The 18,308-nt window shown below is 39.7% G+C and overlaps 1 protein-coding gene across 6 annotated transcripts in view; it reads left to right on the forward strand.

Moving 5' to 3' along the window:
* The first annotated feature begins 1,021 nt into the window (after positions 1 to 1,021).
* The window catches only part of CCDC68 (coiled-coil domain containing 68), a 55,824-nt gene continuing 38,537 nt past the window's right edge, over positions 1,022 to 18,308 (forward strand). For 2 of the 6 annotated variants that reach the window (XM_065533779.2, XM_065533780.2), the window contains exons 1-4: positions 1,022 to 1,141; positions 14,564 to 14,651; positions 16,260 to 16,388; positions 17,999 to 18,085. In XM_065533779.2, coding sequence (XP_065389851.1) covers positions 16,269 to 16,388; positions 17,999 to 18,085 — 207 coding nt within the window. In that variant the 5' untranslated portion in view covers positions 1,022 to 1,141; positions 14,564 to 14,651; positions 16,260 to 16,268. Of the gene's footprint in view, positions 1,209 to 14,563; positions 14,652 to 16,259; positions 16,389 to 17,998; positions 18,086 to 18,308 lie in introns of all 6 variants that reach the window. The other 4 variants (XM_005586627.5, XM_074022190.1, XM_065533781.2 and 1 more) reach the window with 3 other exon arrangements.

Raw genomic sequence — 18,308 nt, forward strand, 5'->3', positions numbered from 1 at the left:
GCTTTGCAGTAGATAAACCTGGCAGACACAACCTTAACTAAGGGATCAAGGTCAAGTCACCAGTGATAAGTCACGTGGCCATCGTGCCATCATCCCTGAGAGGATGAGATGGGAAGGCACTTCATCTCTGAGGCTTTCCTCCCCCAAGTCTCATCATGAGAAGAAAACAGTAGACAACACCCATATGAGTGGGTGTCGAGGTACCCCCACAAAACTATACCTTACCAGAATACTTTATCACAATACTTTACTAGAATTCCTTACAGCTGTCGAAGTCAAGAAAAGACAGAGAAACTATTATGAATTAGAGGAGACAAAAGACACAGGAAGTTAAATGCAGCATGGTATCCCGGCCGGGATCCTGAAAGGGAAAGGGGTTAGCTTAAAAGCTAGTGACAGCTACATCAAGTCTGGAGTAGTGTTAATAGTGGCAGATCAATGTTAATTTCTTTTTAAAAATATTTTTAGTAGAAATGAGGTCTCGCTGTGTTGCCCAGGCTGGTCTCGAACTTCTGAGCTCAAGCGATCCTCCTGCCTGCCTTGGCCTCTCAAAATGCTGAGATTACAAGGCGTGAGCCACCGTTCCGGGCCCAGTGTGAATTTCTTAGTTTTGACAAATGTGCCATGGTTGTCGAAGCTGTAGGCATTAGGAGACACCGACTGAGGGGTATATAGAGGACTCTCTCTACTATCTTTGCAACTTTTTTGAGTTCCAAAAGAAAGTTTTTTAAAAAAAAACAACAAAAAAATGCACTTGTACGCCATAAATTTATACTAAAAACAATAAAATCAAAGATTATTTAAAAAACAAAAAAGTTTATAAACTTAGGGTGCAAATAGAAACTTCTTGAAAAGCAGCAGCCGATCCCCTCCCCCAACCCGCCTGTACAGCACCCTAGCGAGGGGTGTGAGGGTCACAGCCTGGCTCTCCCGCGATGGGCGGGCGCGTCCAGCCGCGACTCCTCCCCGGAGCCTCACCGGCGCCGGACTCTGCCCTGGGCGCGCCCCGCGGGGCGGAGCCAAACCTGCGGGCTGTGGCGGCTGCACTCCCAGGACCCTGGCAACCGACCCTGGCCCCAGGGCCCGATCACCCAGGGGAGGAGCAGCACCGGGACCCCGTGCCGGCTGGGCGCCCCCCAAGGTAGGCGAGTCCGAAGGTAGGGATCTTCGGGCCCGGTCCCTGCGGCGCGCCCCCGCATCCCCTCCAGGTATGTGGGTGTCCAGGTGTCTTTCCAGCGGCTTCCCCAGCGGAGCTCCTGGCATCAAAGACATTTCCTGTAAAAGGGTCCTTGGTGAAGAGGTAATCCTTCCTGAAAATCTAGGTTCTGGGCTCGAATTTCCTGGGCGAGAAGTTTCTTCTCCACTGGGAAGAGTTACTTTTTTTCCGCAGAGAGGAACCCCTACTTAACCCGGCGCACACCTGATTATTTATTTAGGTTGTTGTTATACAATCCGTTTGCCAGGGGTCCCCGCGATTTCTGCCTGCTAATTTCAGAGGCTGTGGAGAAAAGTCCTGCGGTAAACGCCCTGACCTGGGAACTCCAGCGTGGTGACTTTGACAGGTCACTGCGCTCGTATTTTTTAAACAGCAGAGATGAATGAGGGTGGCTGTCTTCATTCATTTGTCCGGGCTTCCGCAGCTGCAGGTGTAGTTAAAAGAACAGCCCATTGCTTGACCGTTTCCTTCATGTTGAGTAGGCATCATGAGATTTTAGAGCTGGAAGTTACAGAGTGCTAGGCAGCTAGACAAAGGAACACTTACCTTACTAAAGACTAGTATGGGACCGTGCAGGTGTAGTTTTTAGACTGGATGATAACATAGCTGTGAATTTTCAGCCTTTTTGGAAGTGAAGACAAAATTGAATATAAGGATCAGAAAAAGCAACAAGCCCTGAAGCTAACTGAAGCTGCGTCTGTTCCCCATTATATTCTAATTGTTTTATTTTAGGAATCAAAACCTCTTTTACTTTCTTGGTGTATATAGATCGGATGAAGTGTCAGAATACAAAAAGGAATTATTCTGTGTTTGTGATAGAGAGGAGATAATCTGTCCTTTTGATTTTACCTAATGCTATTAAATATTCAGAGCTACTGAAGTCCGGTTTTCCTGAAATGTGAGCTGGGCAGGAGTGTCAGGTACCCTGGCAGACACAATTGGTGCTGTTGTTACGCTTTTCCCCTGCTGCCCACTCCCTTCTCCACCGCACTCCCAGTTTGAGTGAAGGCCCTTGACACAGAGGAATTTCTGCCCAAGGCAGGGAGTGTCCCCGTGTGGTTCCTCAAATGTTTACAGAAAGAATGAAAACAACTATACTTCCTGGGACCCGGGCTGACGTCACAAGGCCAACGTCATAAGAAGGTTCTTACCTCTTGTTATTTACAAAATAAATTGATCCCTTGTCCTAACTAGAAAGAGACTTTTGAAATTAATACTGATGCTATTTTGTGAATTACGGATAGGCATGTTATTTGTTAGCTTATTTGTTTATAGTGTGCTCAACACTGAAGGTGAGTTGTAATCCAAATTTTGGCCAAAGCTAAAAAACGTAAGCTAAATTTAGACAAAGCTGAAAAATGAGGTGTATGTTTGCTTGGAATAATGACTGAAAAGGGAAATAACTGAAGATTTTGGTGGGAATGTAAAAGTCTTTTAAAGTAGTAGTTTCTCATCTTTTGAACTGAGATATTTACATCAAAATTATATGGCTATTTATTGACTGAAAATATTTCATAATGGCAAAATTTTACCATGAATTTACTAACATGTTTAAATGAATGTCATTTACTAAAATGACATTCAAAAACAGCCATTTATGTGGGTTTGGAAAACGAGAGAGAGAGAGAGATTGTGTGTGTGTGTGTGTGTGTGTGTGTGTGTACATTCAGTTTTAGAAACTATTTGGTGCATCTGTAAATTTGTGGGCCTATTCATGTAATCACTAAAACAATATTTATTGAGGGCACTGTGTTCTGTGTGAGAGAACCAGATGGGAGGGGAAGAAGGTCTGGGCCAAACACAGCCCTGTGTAAATAAGACACAGTTCTGTCCTCCTGGAATTGACTACATTGGAGTCCTCCAGGCCACCCCCAAGTCAAGGCCATAGATTTACAGACCACAATGATCCATTCAATTTCGACCGTGACTGAAACCAGATTAGTTTCGAATCACATATTTCCTTAAATTGATTTAAATAGTCAAATCTAAAAATGATAGAGGAGCTTGTGTGTTATTCTGGTCAGTGGTTTTCTCTTTTGTTTAGGTTGGGGAAGAACTTAGGAATCATGTGTTTCAGGCTTAATGCTATGAAATATTAACTTAAAATAGCTAAGTATCAATTTCATGCAAATTAAATAAAAACTAAACTTGTAGTATGGATCACAATAATCTAGAGACAAAAATTAATAAACAAAAAATTTAAAACGGAAAAAAAATCTATCCATTAAATTATTTTTTTGCTATAAATTAGAAAAATATGACTATAATTAGATTTTCCCCCTGGAGGAAAACAGCATCTTTATTCAAGTTATTCTTACTTTTCCTTCTGTTTTTTTTTTTTTTTTTTTTTTAACAGCTTTATTGGAGATATAATTTACGTACCATGAAATATATCTAAGTGTTTCAATGATTTTTGGTAAATTTATTGAATGGTGCAACCATTAGCACAATCCAATTTTATATCATTTCATCATTCCTCAAACATCCCTGGGACCTGTTTGCAATCACTCACCATTCTTAGCCCAGCCCCAGACAACCCCTAGTCTATTGTGTCTGTTTAGATCTGCCTTTTCTGGACATTTCATACAGATGGAATCGTACAATATATAGTCTTTAGCATCTGGCTTTTTTCAGTTAGAATAGTTGTTGAGATTTATTCAGGTTGTCACATGTATCTGTAGTTGGTTCCTTTTTATTGCTTGACTAGGGTTTATTCCATGCCATGGCTATGCCACATTTTGTTCACCATTTAGTAGACGTTTATGCAATTACATTTGCATGGTAAAACAGATACGTTGGTGCAGCTTCCATGGTAGCATAATGTGAGAATAACTGATGTGAGCCAGCCTCTTATTTGGTGCTTTGACTCTCTTCTATGATAATTTTAAATATGAATGCCAAGAGTTAAACATCCGGGTTCCTATTAAGCAGTGGTGTTTTCTGCGTATAACTGTCTAGAGAACAAACCAACATTAAGAACTTCTTAACTTGGCTGGGCACAGTGGCTCACGCCTGTAATCCCAGCACTTTGGAAGGCCAAGCTGGGCGGATCACGAGGTCAGGAGTTCGAGGCCAGCCTGACCAATATAGTGAAACCCCATCTTTACTAAAAATACAAAAACTAGCCGGGCATGGAGGCATGCGTCTGTAATTCCAGCTACTCAGGAGGTTGAGGGACGAGAATCGCTTGAACCCAGGAGGCAGAGGTTTCAGTGAGCCGAGATTATACTATTGCACTCCAGCCTGGGTGACAGAGGGAGACTCGTCTGAACTTCTACCTTTCTCCAGCAATTTGGGAGGCTGAGGCGGGTGGATCACCTGAGGTCAGGAGTTGGAGACCAGCCTGGCCAACATTGTAAAACTCCTTCCCTACTAAAAATATTTTTTTAAAAATTAGCTGTGTGTGGTGGCGTGTGCCTGTGATCCCATCTCCTCGGGAGGCTGAGGCAAGAGAATTGCTTGAGCCTGGGAGGTGGAGGTTGCAGTGAGCTGAGATCTCGCCACTGCACTCCAGCCTGGGCAACAGAGCGAGACTCTGCCTCAAACAAACAAACAAACAAAAAGAACTTAACTTTGCAAGAACATTGACTTTTGGTATACCTCTATTAGGAATCAGGAAACTGGAATAGCAGTTTCCCGCCAGAATTGTTTTCTTATATATCTCCATTGATCTTCCTTTGTGCTATTATGGCAAATGCATTTTGGGGGTGGGGGCGGGTCATGTTTGACAACTTATGCTTAAATATCCTCTTAAGGAGATTTCTGTAGTTGAACAGAAATCCTTTTATAAAAATCTAGTCAGTTCTGTGAGCCTAAAAAGAAGACAGTGTCTCTCTGAATGCCTTTAAGTTCCTACTCAAATTGCAAGTTTCTTTCGGGGGAAAAAAAAAGAGCATCAAAATAACTTGAGGTCTGTTTTTGTGTGTATGCGTGTTTCAAGACAGGGTCTTATTCTGTCACTCACGTGAGAGTGCAGTGTCAGGATCCTAGCTCACTGAAGCCTCAAACTCCTGGGCTCAAGTGATCCTCCTTCCTCAGCCTTCTGTATGGCTGGGACTACAGGAACGTGGCACTACGCTTAGCTAATTAAATTTTTTTTTTCACAGATGAGGTATCACTGTGTTACACAGACTGGCCTCCAATTCCTGGCCTTAAGCAATCCTTCCACCTTGGCCTCCCAAAGTGCTGGGATTACAGATGTGAACCACTGTGGCCAGCTTTAGAAGTCTATTTTATGGGCAATTTAGAATGCAAAAGATTTTTTTTTAACATCTACAATTTGAAAAGAAGATAATGTAGGTTAAATAATATAGTTTTCCAAAGCTGAATGTCTTCATTTGCAACACATTTTTTTTCTGCTGGAAATGTCAAAACAACTTCCTAAAACTCCTAGGTGAGAATACTACTACTGTTTTGATGATCTGTGTGTGATTGGATGGAGTAATCAATCTCGATTGGTAATACACCTTTGTTTCCTTGATAAAGATTTTTAAAATTCTAAAACAAATGCATTTTTTTTTAGCCTTATACTGATGATTTTATACCAAGTATCTCCTAAGAGGTATTTACCATCTACAGGAATCCACCTTCATCATTCTCACTTTCAAATACTCCAGGGATCAGATTAGGGCGGAGACATTCACCAAGCTATGTTGGTTTATCAAGAGAAAGAAGGCTTGATTGGTATTGAAGTGTAAGCACCTGCTATTTATTTTGATGAGGTCACTTACGTTGTTGTGATCTGATACAAGGAACTTAGTTTTACCCAAAGTGGGAGGCTGCCTCTGACACTTCTGTCTTTCTATAAACACCTGGAATTTGGTAGGACGCTGCTCTTGGATACGTCAAACATCTTCATGGTGTGGGAGGGTGGGCGATGGTATTGATGAAAAGTAGGGTCATGGCCGGGCTTGGTGGCTCATGCCTGTAATCCCAGCACTTTGGGAGGCTGAGGTGGGTGGATCGCCTGAGGTCAGGATTTTGAGACCAGTCATAGGCAACATGGTAAAACCCCATCTCTACTAAAAATACAAAAATTAGCCAAGTGTGGTGACATATGCCTGTAGTCCCAACTACTCGGGAGGCTGAGGCAGGAGAATTGCTTGAACCTGGGAGGCGGAGGTTGCAGTGAGCTGAGATTGAGCCACTGCACTCCAGCCTGGGTGACAGAGTGAGACTCTGTCGAAAAAAAGAAAAGAAAAGAGAAAAGCAGGGTCCTGGCTGTTTCAGACCCTGAATAAGTGGACATTTTCATCATTGATCCAACAGTGTATATGCAGATGGACAAATATGAAGAATGAAAACATATTGTGATCTAGAAAGCTATTAGAAAAGGAATGGATAGATGAGAAAAAAAGTTCTAGGTTCATGAATTAGATTTAAAGTTTGTTGGAAATATTCTTATATTTCCTATGTATTATTATATATTTCCTTCTACTTTATCACCTTTAATAAACAGGCTTTCCTTGTTTCTGTCATACTGAATGCTAAGTTTAATTGACTAGTCACGTAGCATGAGCTAGAATCAACAGCCCAGTTGCCTGTTGTTTTTAACAACACTGATTCCATTGCTATCTATCTATCTCTCTATATGTGTATATATATAGATATATATATTTGATCATTTACACTGTTTTGGGGGTCAAGAATTTGAATGAAGAAAAACAAATCCAATTAATTTTGGCTTCCAGTTACTTCTGATAAAATCAGTGGAGGTTCTTGGATTTTGAAATCTCAATTATGCATTGCTTTTTCTAGATCCTGCCAGATTACTATTTTTTAAAATAACATGTACAAATTCATCTTTTTCAGTGTAGAGTATTGTAAGTTTTGGGAAATTGTTATAGTCATAGAACCATGATCACTAACAAGATATATTCCCCCACCCCAAAGTCCTACGTATTCCTTTTGTAGTCAACCTGTCTCCCACTGCCAGTCCCAAGTAACCACTAATCCCTTTTGATTCCTACAGTTTTTACTTTTCTAGAATGTCAAATAGATGGAACCATAGAATATGTAACCCCTTGAATTTGGCTGTTTCAGTTAGCATGATGCATTTGACACTTATCTATGTTGTTGTGTGTATCCCGTAATTCATTCCTTTTTTTTTTTTTTTTTTTTGAAACAGTCAGACTCTGTCGCCTATGCTGGAGTGCAATGGCACAATCTCAGCTCACTGCAACCTCTGCCTCCTAGGTTCAAGCGATTCTTGTGCCTCAGCCTCCTGAGTAGCTGCGATTACACATATGCCCCCCACAACTGGCTAATTTTTGTATTTTTAGTAGAGATGGGGTTTCGCCATGTTGGCCAGTCTGCTCTCGATCTCCTGACCTCAGGTGATCAGCTCGCCTCGGCCTCCCAAAGTGCTGGGATTACAGGTGTGAGCCACTGTGCCTGGTCCATTCCTTCTTAATGAGGAGTTGTATTCACCTGTTGGTGAACATTTGAATTGTTTGCAGTGTTTGGCAATTATGAACATTTGTGTGCAGGTTTTATGGAATATAACTTTTCATTTCACTTGGATAAATACCAAGGCAGAGGGTTTATGGGTTGTATACTATGTATTTAACTATATAGGAAACTGCCAAGCTGTTGTCCACAGCAGCTCCACATTTTCCATGCCCATCAGCAACAGACAGGAATTCCACCTGTTCCACATCCTCACCAGAACTGTTATGGTTTCTCTTTTTCCCCTTGTTGGATAGTTTTTTAAATGACGTAAATTATGTTCAAGCTACAATAATCCAGGACAAGCTCAGAAAACTGTAGGTATTTTATAAATTCCTGGGCTTTTCACTTCTAAAGTATTTTATAGAGCCACAAATGACATTTTCTAAAAGGACATCATGTAAATGTTGCAAGTGACTGTGACATATGTCATTGACCTCAGCTTCCTTTTATATTTTATTGACTGGCAAGTGTTAATCAGGTTTTGGGGTGACTTGTTAATAGAGAAGTTCAAGTCAAGAGGAACAATTGGCTGATGGATTAAGGAAGGAATTGTGAGGGGAAAACTAAGCTTGGGAACTGACACTTTCAAATCATGTCCTACAAGCAAATGTCCACAATAAGTTGTGAGTATAAACATTATGTTTCAATATTAATTTAATGTGCATGAAGTCAGATACTCCATTAAGCACTTTTCATGCAATATCTCATTTAATCCTCACATAACTCTGAGAAAGTTGGCATTCTCATCTGAATTTTTCTGTTGAGGAACCGAGGCTTAGGAAGTTTAAATCATTTTCCAGGACCTCCCAGCTGGTGAGGAAGTGGAACAGAGTCTTGTAGGCAGAACAACTGAGTGCAAATCCCTTGTTTTTAAGCCATGCAGCCAAACTGCCTTTGTTCATGGAGTAGATCTACTGGGACAACAACATCTGTTCAGGCTCCTGAAGGACACACCTGGGACCTCCCATCAGGAGTTCTGTGACTGTTACTTAGTGACCTACTTTGGAAAACTTTGATTCTTCAGCTATCTTGGGCCCAAGAAGTTGAAGCTTAGAAATTCCTTCAGAATGTAGCGGAGGCAAAGTGGTAAGTTAGAAGGAGCTAGCAGACTCCTGAGAAAGAGCCAGACAACTCGTGGCTTGGGATCCAATGGCCCCCAACTAGTTATCTTTGTTTATGTTGTTGAGCCTTGTTTCTTCGTCTGCAAAATGGGAATAATAATGCCAACCTCTCAGGGCATATGTGAGAAGTATTATAGAGAGCATACCCTACCGGGCATACAGTCCTTACTTAACAAATCCTGGCCCCTGCTTCCCACTCTTCTCCAGATGGGAAGGGATGCGTGTGCTTTGCACCTTTTTGCAGTTTAGTTGCTGAACTGAACATTGGCTGAAACTTTCAGCTGTTTTTCAATGCTTCAAATTATGCCAGTGAACTATGAGGATAGACTATTTCATGAAAAAGACATCTGAATTTGGGGTCAACCTATTTGTGTTCAGTTGATGAGGTTCTTATAACCCTGAAAATCTTACATCTTTTTTGGTGCCTTATTGCATTATATATATATATATACACATATATATATACACACACACACACTGAAGATAATAACTATAACACAGTGTCGTAATGATTAATTTTGGCAATATGTGAAAAATTATTTGGTAAGTGGCACCTGTTTTGTCAATAGCATGTATTTGTATATTGTGTTTACACCAATATTTCATTTTTCCTCCAAAATAGCTTTTATCTTATATCTAAGAATTTTCTGTAGCACTGGCTATAATATATGTGGATATACAAATGAGTAGCATGCAGTTGAATAAAATTAATTCTACTTAGCAAAAGCTTAGATTCTTATTTGAAAACAGAACTTGGGTGCAGTGTAACATACATGTCTTTCGTATACTGTGTGTCATTTTCAGGTAAACTGCGCAGTCACCTGAGATTTAGCCAGCTGACACTGGATGTCACCATTGTGCTGCTTAAAGTAGCTGCAGAACAGGTGTGCTATTTAGTATTCAGGGCACAGTTAGTCTCATCAAAGGTTTGGAGATATGTTCGCTGTTTTCCCTCATATAACCCAATTATCCTTGTGGCACTTTTGTAGTCACTTACTTTTTCAGTTTCTAATATTCAAGCTCTATAAAATAGGAATCAAAAATGAACAAATAATCCCTTAGAACCAGGAAACGAAAACCTGAAAACTCAGAAACTGTACTGAAACCAAGCAGGGCTCTTGATTGCCATCCGGAGTAATTGATTCTGGCTGACTTAGTAGAAGACGAATTTACTGAGAGGATATAGAGCAGCTACTGGAATTGATGGGAATGTTGAAAAACTAGGTTTGGAAAATGGGAGGATCTCATATACTAGGACACCAGTGAAATCAGGTTGTGGGATGAGGAGTTAGGGTCCTCCTGACATAGCCACTAGCCACTGACCACTGGATACTGCCACTGAATTTGCTGCCACTTGAAGCACCACTCTGTGTCACAGACCCCCCCCCCTTTCCTGAACAATGACTGGATTTCCACTGCCTCCAGCTCCAACCAGCCAGATGGCCATTCCCTGAGTTGCACTTCCAGCGGGAGCTCTCATTTGGCTGATTCTAAGTGTTGTCCCTATGCCCTAGCTCCAAGGAGTGAGCATGAACAAGAGACCTTTACTGCAAGACTCATACAGACGGTGCCTCAGCATATCTGGGAAGGAGATTCAAGCACTAGCTAGCCAAAACCTGCCAGACATCCAACATGGTGCTTTTCAATCAGCAGGCCCCAGATGTGAGTGAAGAATACCTCTGTGTGGTCAATCAGATTTTGTTGCCCCTTCTCTGGGCTGACCTGGGGTCAGTTGTTTATACCTTGCAGTACCTGGCAGCTTCACTCTTGTCTTTGCCTCAATCCTGGGGGATCCGTAATAGCAACGGCTAAGCCTGTTTTAATGTGGCCAAGGAGACAACTCCTTAGGCAAACTGGAAGTCTCAAAAAGTTTAGGGCAAAAAGAAAAAGGTCTTGCAACATTAAAAGAAAAGAAAATGGTAGACTTTGCTGTGTGCCGTGGTTTCCTTAGAACACTACTCTAGCGACCGGGTGCCATGACTCATGCCTGTAATCCCAGCACTTTGGGAGGCCAAGGTGGGTGGATCACTTGAGGCCAGTAATTCAAGACCAGTCTGGCCAACAGGGCGAAACCCCATCTCTACTAAAAATACAAAAAAATTAGCTGGGTGTAGTGGTTCACCTCTGTAATCCCAGCTACTTGGGAAGCTGAGGCACGAGAATCACTGGAATCCAGAAAGTGGAGGTTGAAGTAAGCAGAGATCATGCCACTCCACTCAAACCTGGACAAGAGTGAGACCCTGTTTCAAAAAAAACAAAAAACAAACAACAATAACAACAAAAATCAGAACACTGCTCTAGGTACATGCCAGCCTCTGCTCTTGCTTTCCCATTTGCCTGGAACTCTATTCTCCTAGATCCTAGAGAGCCACACGGCTTGCACTTGATTTCTTCATCTTTTGCTCAAATACCAACTCCTCAGATCAGCTTCCCTCACTGCTCATCTAGAACAGCACCTCCTTTTACCCTCAGTCCCCTGATGGACTTTCTTCATGTCACTCATCACAGCCTCCCTTAGACTCCCTCTATATTTACCTGTTTGTTTAATGTCTGTCTCTCGCTCTGTACTGAAAATCCTATGAAACTATGGTCTTTGGCTCAGCCCTGTAACCACAGTTCCTAACACAGTGGCTTTCTGTAAATATTTACTCTCTCAATAAATGAATCAAGGGTCAAGTAAAGAAGGGAAACACCCTTGTTACAGTCTCTACAATATGAACAGTGTGTGTAATCTTTTTCTAGGGTTGCTCTAACAAAGTACCACACACGGAGTGGCTTGAACAGGGAAATGGATCATCTCTCAGTTCTAGAGCCTGGAAGTTCAAGATCAAGGTGTCTGCAGGGATGTGAGCAAGATCTGTTTCGTGCCTCTCCCCTGCTAGTGGTTTGCTAGTAATGGTTGATGTTCCTTGGCATATAGAAGCATCGCTACATCTCTGCCTTCATTTTCACAGGGCATTCGGTGTTCTCGTCTCTCGCCACATTGCTCATTTTCATAAGGATATCAGGCATATTGGAGTAGGGATCGCCCCTACTCCAGTACCTGACCTCATGTTTACTTAACTAATTACACCTGCAAAACCTTATTTCTAAATAAGATCCCATTCTGAGGAACTGGGGGTTAGGACTTTAACATGAATTTGGAGGGAGGACACAGTTCAACCCGTCACAGGCACTTGTTTGTGTTTATTGTATAAAACTTCTGCTGTTCTCATGTCATTAACCAGAGCACAAGGTTCAGGTAGATTCTCCTGGGTGCCTGGTGGTGTGGTGGTTTATCAAATGGATTACAATTCACAATAATATGTGTACATTGCTTTGTGGATTGTAAACTCTTCATTAGATGGTAGCATCATTGTTTGAGGAAACTGACAAATAATCAGTGTATTAGCAATAAGGAATTTGTACCACGGATTTGCTAGTCTTAAAGTCCTCCAAAGCAATTTTTCCTTCATAGCCCAGTTCAGTCTGCAGATTATTTAAAATATAACCTGCTTCTTTCCTGGAAGAAAGGAAACCACTCAGATTGCTTGTCAGCCTTAATTGTGGATAATGGTTTCATATTTTAAGTACTTGTTTGACAAATATGTACAAATAATTTATTATATATTATATGTGCTGCTGTAAGTGCTTGACAAATATTAACTCATGAACAACCCCACATTGATTATTGTTGTTAAGAATTAATATTATTTTCATTTTACTGTTAAGGAAACTGAGGCACAGAGCAGTTAAGGGACTTGATAGAGGTCACACAGGTACGGAGTGGCAGAATGGAGCCATGAGACTAGGCAGGCTGCCTCTAAACTGTTTCGGCTGTGGAACCCTCTTTCTTCACAGAAAGCCTCATGGGAAAATTCAGTGTGTGTGACAGAACAAAGCAGAGCTGCTGTGGTTGAAGTTGAGGTGGCAGAGCTCTGTCTGTTCAGCAGCCCTCCGCCTCCTCCCTGGGAGCCCTGTTTGAAAGGCCCTTGTCTAGGAAATACCTCCTCTTGGCGTGATGCCACCTGTAAGCTGTCTTCAATCCATTCTAGCATAAGACAAAGAAAAGTATTTCCTTACTTTAATTAACTGATTGTGATTTATTTTGAAATTTTTATCCCCTTAATCTACTTCTGGCTGAAATAAAATGCTAACATGGATTTTCCCCAGGATAGTAATGCCATATGGCAATTTGGACTTTGCCGGCTTGTGTTCCCCTTGGGTTTCTTTCTACGAACCAAGGACTCTGGGTACAAAAGTTTTCTGAACCAAAGACAGATATGGAATTTAATTTCATATGGATACAGTTATAAAGCTTTGCAACCAGATAGAGGTGAACTACCTGCCCTGCTTGTCTTCTGTGGCCATTGATAATATAAAATAACAGGGTAACAATATTGCCAGTGACAGTCCATTGAGTGCCTTCTGTTAGCAGGCATTAAAAAAAAAAAAACACAAAAACTTCATTTTCATATCTCTAGGTGTTATCACCCCTATCTGACAGCTATTTAAGTGAAAACTAAGATTTTATGTAACTTGTTTAACATGGCCCAACCAGTGAGGGGAAAAGGTGGGAAGTTTTCAGAAATATCAGTGATCAAGAGACAAAATTCCTTGATTTTAAGAATAAAAGGTACATACGAGAGTATATTTTAGGATAAAAGACGTAAGGCCCGATGCAATTTTCAAATTATGAAAGAGCCTGAGAATGCAGACAGATTCATTCTAAAGAGTGATTCATTCCTGTGATAAAATGCCTCTTATCATCTGTTAATGTACACACTGCATAACATACGAAAAGGAAAATGAAAGTAAATCAGTCAAAGGGGACTGTAGATCAAGGGTACTGTACTGGAGGAAAAAACCAACTCAGGCCAGATCGATTGCTTTGCTTGCCTCTATTTTCCCACTGGTCCTGCCCCACTCCTTGCCAAGCCCTAACCCAGAGGTCAGCAAACGTTTCCTGTAAAGGGCCAGATAGGAAATACTGTAGGCGTTGCCTGCCACATACTTTCTCTGTCACAACTACTGAACTCTGCTGTTTGTGGTGCCAAAGCTACACAAAAGATATGGACACAAATGGCCATGTTGCATTAGAGTAAAACGTCATTTATGGGCACTACGTTTGAACTTCATATAATTTTCATGTGTCATGAAATGTTATCCTTTGATTTTTTTCAACCATTTTTATGAATACTAAATTTGAAATTCATATAATTTTCATGTACCATGAAATGTTATTCTTCTTTTGATTTTTTGTTTGACCATTCAAAAATGTAAGAACCATTCTTAGCTCTGGGGCTGTACAAACAGGAGGGAAACCAGATTGAGCTCCCAGGCTGGGGTTTGCTGACCCCTACCCTGGCCTGACCATCGTCTCTCTGGCTTCCAAGCGTACTGCGTATTGACCCTATGGGTGTTTCTCTTACTTCAAGCATTTAAATGTTGTTTTGCACCAATATCTTAATCCCGGAAGAGACTTCAGAGGACCCAGTAAGAGACGTACTTCCACTCGTAGTTTGCAAAAGCACACTTGCAGAGTTGCTGCTGCCAAATCAACTTCTGCTGAAACAAATATTTAATAGAAGCCATAGCTGCTAAGAGGATTTATAATAAAATGGAAAATTCTTGGCATATTCTGTCAATTTCATTGAAGATTAAAGGACTTTGTAGTGTCCCCAGAAGTGATCTTGTTTCAAAGTGATGCTCTCAAATATGCAAATTCTTTGTTTTTTTCCAGCCTAGGTCATTGTTAGATTTTAAATATTTTGTTGTTGTTATTGTTTCTCTCCAGGGAAGCCAGTCTTAATATAATGGAAACATCTCTGAACTTCTAAAAGACCAAGGTTGGAGTTTTAGCTCTTAATTTTACTTCATCTTGGGTAAGTTAATGTCACTATGGGAGTGGAGTCTTGGCTTCTTATCAGTAACAGAGGATTAATAATCCTACCTCACAGGGCTTTTTATTATAGTTTGCTTATTGGTTATTTACTATTTATTATAGTAAATAATAATTATAAGCTCACTTTACATATTTCTTACCCCAGACCTGGATCAGTCAAGAAGTCCTAGTTTCTTTTTAGTAGGATATGATATTCAAAGACTACAGTCTGGCAATGAGGGATGCTAACCACTACTATTTCTAGGTTTATCGGTGAATAAAGGTAGAATATATATTATTTTAAGGAAAAGAAATCATTATTTTCTACCTCCTGGGTTCAAGTGATTCTCGTGCCTCAGCCTCCCAAGTAGCTGGGATTACACACGTGTACCGTGCCCAGCTAATTTTTGTATTTTTAGTAGAGACGAGGTTTCACCATGTTGGCCAGGCTAGTCTCAGACTCCTGACCTCAAGTGATTGGTCCACCTTGGCCTCCCAAAATGCTGGGATTACAGATGTGAGCCACCATGCCCAGCTTCACCTAACATTTTTGTTCTTTATTTTATTTTTTCTTTTATGCTAAATAGCTTGATTCTTCATGATGTTAACACAATTACCTGTTGGCTTTATTCTACAGTGCGAACCTGTGTACATAAACACACACAAACACAGTTCGCAGTTCAAAATAGCAATACCAATATTTCCACTAATAATATTATGAGTGAATATTTGTTCAAGATTGTTTTGCTGTTCTTTTTGTTCTTAGAATATAGCACAGCAGGGATCGATAGTTCCTGGTATGTCATTTTTAATCACTTGAATAATTCTTGTGGTTACAGAACTTGATATACAGATATATTTATTTGTTTAATTTATTTCATTTCACCTTTATTTTGGACGATTACTTTTTCTGTCAATTTTATTTCATAGTTAAATAAAATATATACGTGGTTTAGTATTAAAACCTTAAGACACAGATTTCTTCCTTCCATTCCTATTTCCTACCCTTCTTGTAGAAAATATGATATTATATATTCTGTTCTGCTCTATGCTTTTTCATGAGATAATAATACATCCTAGTGATGACTCTTTAGCAGTTGATAGTTTATTTAATCTATCCTCTTCTTGTTGGCATGGGGTTTTTCCAGACTCTTACTATTAGTTCTCCTAATAGTAAATCACCTTCACGGACTATGTATGAAGATACAAACACACACAAAAAAATATAATGTTGTTATAATTGTATCATGTTAATTCTACATTTATTATGTGCTTACAATGTGCTAGACTATCTATAAACCTCATTCCTTTTTACAGTCTGAGATTTTAGATTTTTCCAGTCTGAGATGATACTGAATAAAAAGAGAAATTTCAGATTTACCTTCTTAGATTATTTAAATGTGAAATTTTTAATTCAAGATTCCTTCAGATGATATGGCTTTATATGAAGTTAATTCCTGGATTTATGACTATATACAGATACCAATGATTTATAGCTTTTCTGCTATATTTCACCATAGTGATAAAACAACTTATTTCAGTTTATGAACCATATAATCATACAATCAAAACAGTCTGTTTTGCTTAGCTGATTTATGTTTTCTTAAAGCCAGAATTCATGATGACAACGGTGACAGTGACCACAGAAATTCCGCCAAGGGATAAGATGGAAGATAATTCTGCCTTGTATGAGTCTACGTCCGCTCACATTATTGAAGAAACCGAGTATGTGAAAAAGGTATGTGGGTAGCAGAAATCATTAGTATGATATGATTTTTAAAGAGAAATTCCAATATGGGCTGGAGGACTTTGTTTCCCTCTCCATAGAACATATGTAAAGGAACAACTCTAATTTGGCAAAGGACACTCTTCCTAGCTGAAATTTAAACCCATGTTTAGTCATTTCTCTTGAGGATATGAAACTGTTCCTACCCTTGGAGTAAAATAATTTTCCTCACTCAGTAAAATTGAATAATGGGCCAGGAGGGTTCAGAACACCTATCAGCACTTAATTTGTCCCTCACTATTCACCACTGGATTTCCTACTGTTTTATAATGTTTTCCAGTGGTTTCACGAGTGTTGATCGTGTTCCCAAGTAGATGTTTACATTTCCTGCTGAGTTGGTGCCTCTCGTTACCTTGTTCCTTTTCACAGTTCAGGGTAACTATTGTCAGTGACTGTGGGTTGGCATGTCACTTCATTAAACGTGTGAAGTCTTATGAGAATCCAAAATGATAATGGCTGACAAGAAATATATATTCTTAACTGTTTCTTACAACAGACATGTATTAAGCACTTAAAATGTGCCAGAGTAGGCCAGGTACAGTGGCTCATGCCTGTAATCCCAGCACTTTGGGAGGCTGAGGCAGGTGGATCACCTGAGGTCAGGAGTTTGAGACCAGCCTGACCAACATGGCAAAACCCTGTCTCTACTAAAAATACAAAAAAATTAGCCAGGCGTGGTGGTGGGCGCCTGTAATCCCAACTACTTGGGGGGCTGATGCAGGAGAATCACTTGAACCCAGGTGGCAGAGGTTACAGTGAGTGGAGATTGCACCATTGCACTTCAGCCTGGGTGACAGAGTGAGACTCTGTCTCAAAAAAAAAATTATAATAATAAAAAATTTAAAAATGTGCTAGAGTATAAACCTCGCTCCTACTCTCACAGTCTGACAATCTAAGAGGATACTGAATAAAAAGAGAAATTTCACATTTTACCTTTTTGGATTATTTAATTAAATAATGGACAAATTCTGGCATAGTTTATAACTTGCTCAGATCAATTAATTCCATCATCTTTGAGTGTCTTGCAACTCCATAGGTCATCAAGACATGGGGCTTATATTTCATGCATAAATGCATGTGATCTCTCAGTAATTATTCTGTAGTAATTACTTAATAGTAATTATTTTGTAGTAATTACTAGGTAGTAATTATTTTGTAGTAATTAGTAGATAGTAATTATTTTATAGTGATTACTAAGTAGTAATTGTTTTATAGTAATTACTAAACAGTAAATTAGTACTAAATTACTAAAAAGACAAAACAAAACTAAATAATATTAAGTACTAATTACTAAATAATAACTGTTTTGGGGATAATATTTACTTAAGTGATGTGTTTTAGATTTGTCTGAGAAAGAGTTGTAAAGACCAAATGCTTACTTTCAGCAATCCAAACAATATTAGCCTAAATGCAAGTTAGGTTGATGGTGGCAGTTATTTAAATCTGATATCAATATATATGTATTACTTTCTAGGTAATCAGGTACCCTGTAACTGGTATTGAGAAAAAACTTTCGGCATTAAATGCCTTTGAAACGAATTAATTTTTTTTTCCTTTTCTAGATTCGAACTACTCTGGAAAAGATCAGAACCCAAATGTTTAAAGATGAAATAAGACATGACAGTACAAATAACAAACTAGATACAAAGGTAATAATTTACTGCAGAAGATTAGCATAAAGCCATTTAGACTTTTTAAAGTAACTTTTTGGGCAATTACTAAGTTCATTGAAGCTTCAAAGGATGAGTGTTGAAATATTTCATGCATATCTAAAGATGTTAATGGCCATATGTGTGAAATGTTTAACCACAAATGTTATGAGATCAAATTGGAATGGCTAGGCCTTACTTGAATATGTTAAACAAGGCTTAC

This window comes from Macaca fascicularis, chromosome 18 (genome assembly GCF_037993035.2).
Source record: "Macaca fascicularis isolate 582-1 chromosome 18, T2T-MFA8v1.1".
Lineage (NCBI taxonomy): Eukaryota > Metazoa > Chordata > Mammalia > Primates > Cercopithecidae > Macaca > Macaca fascicularis.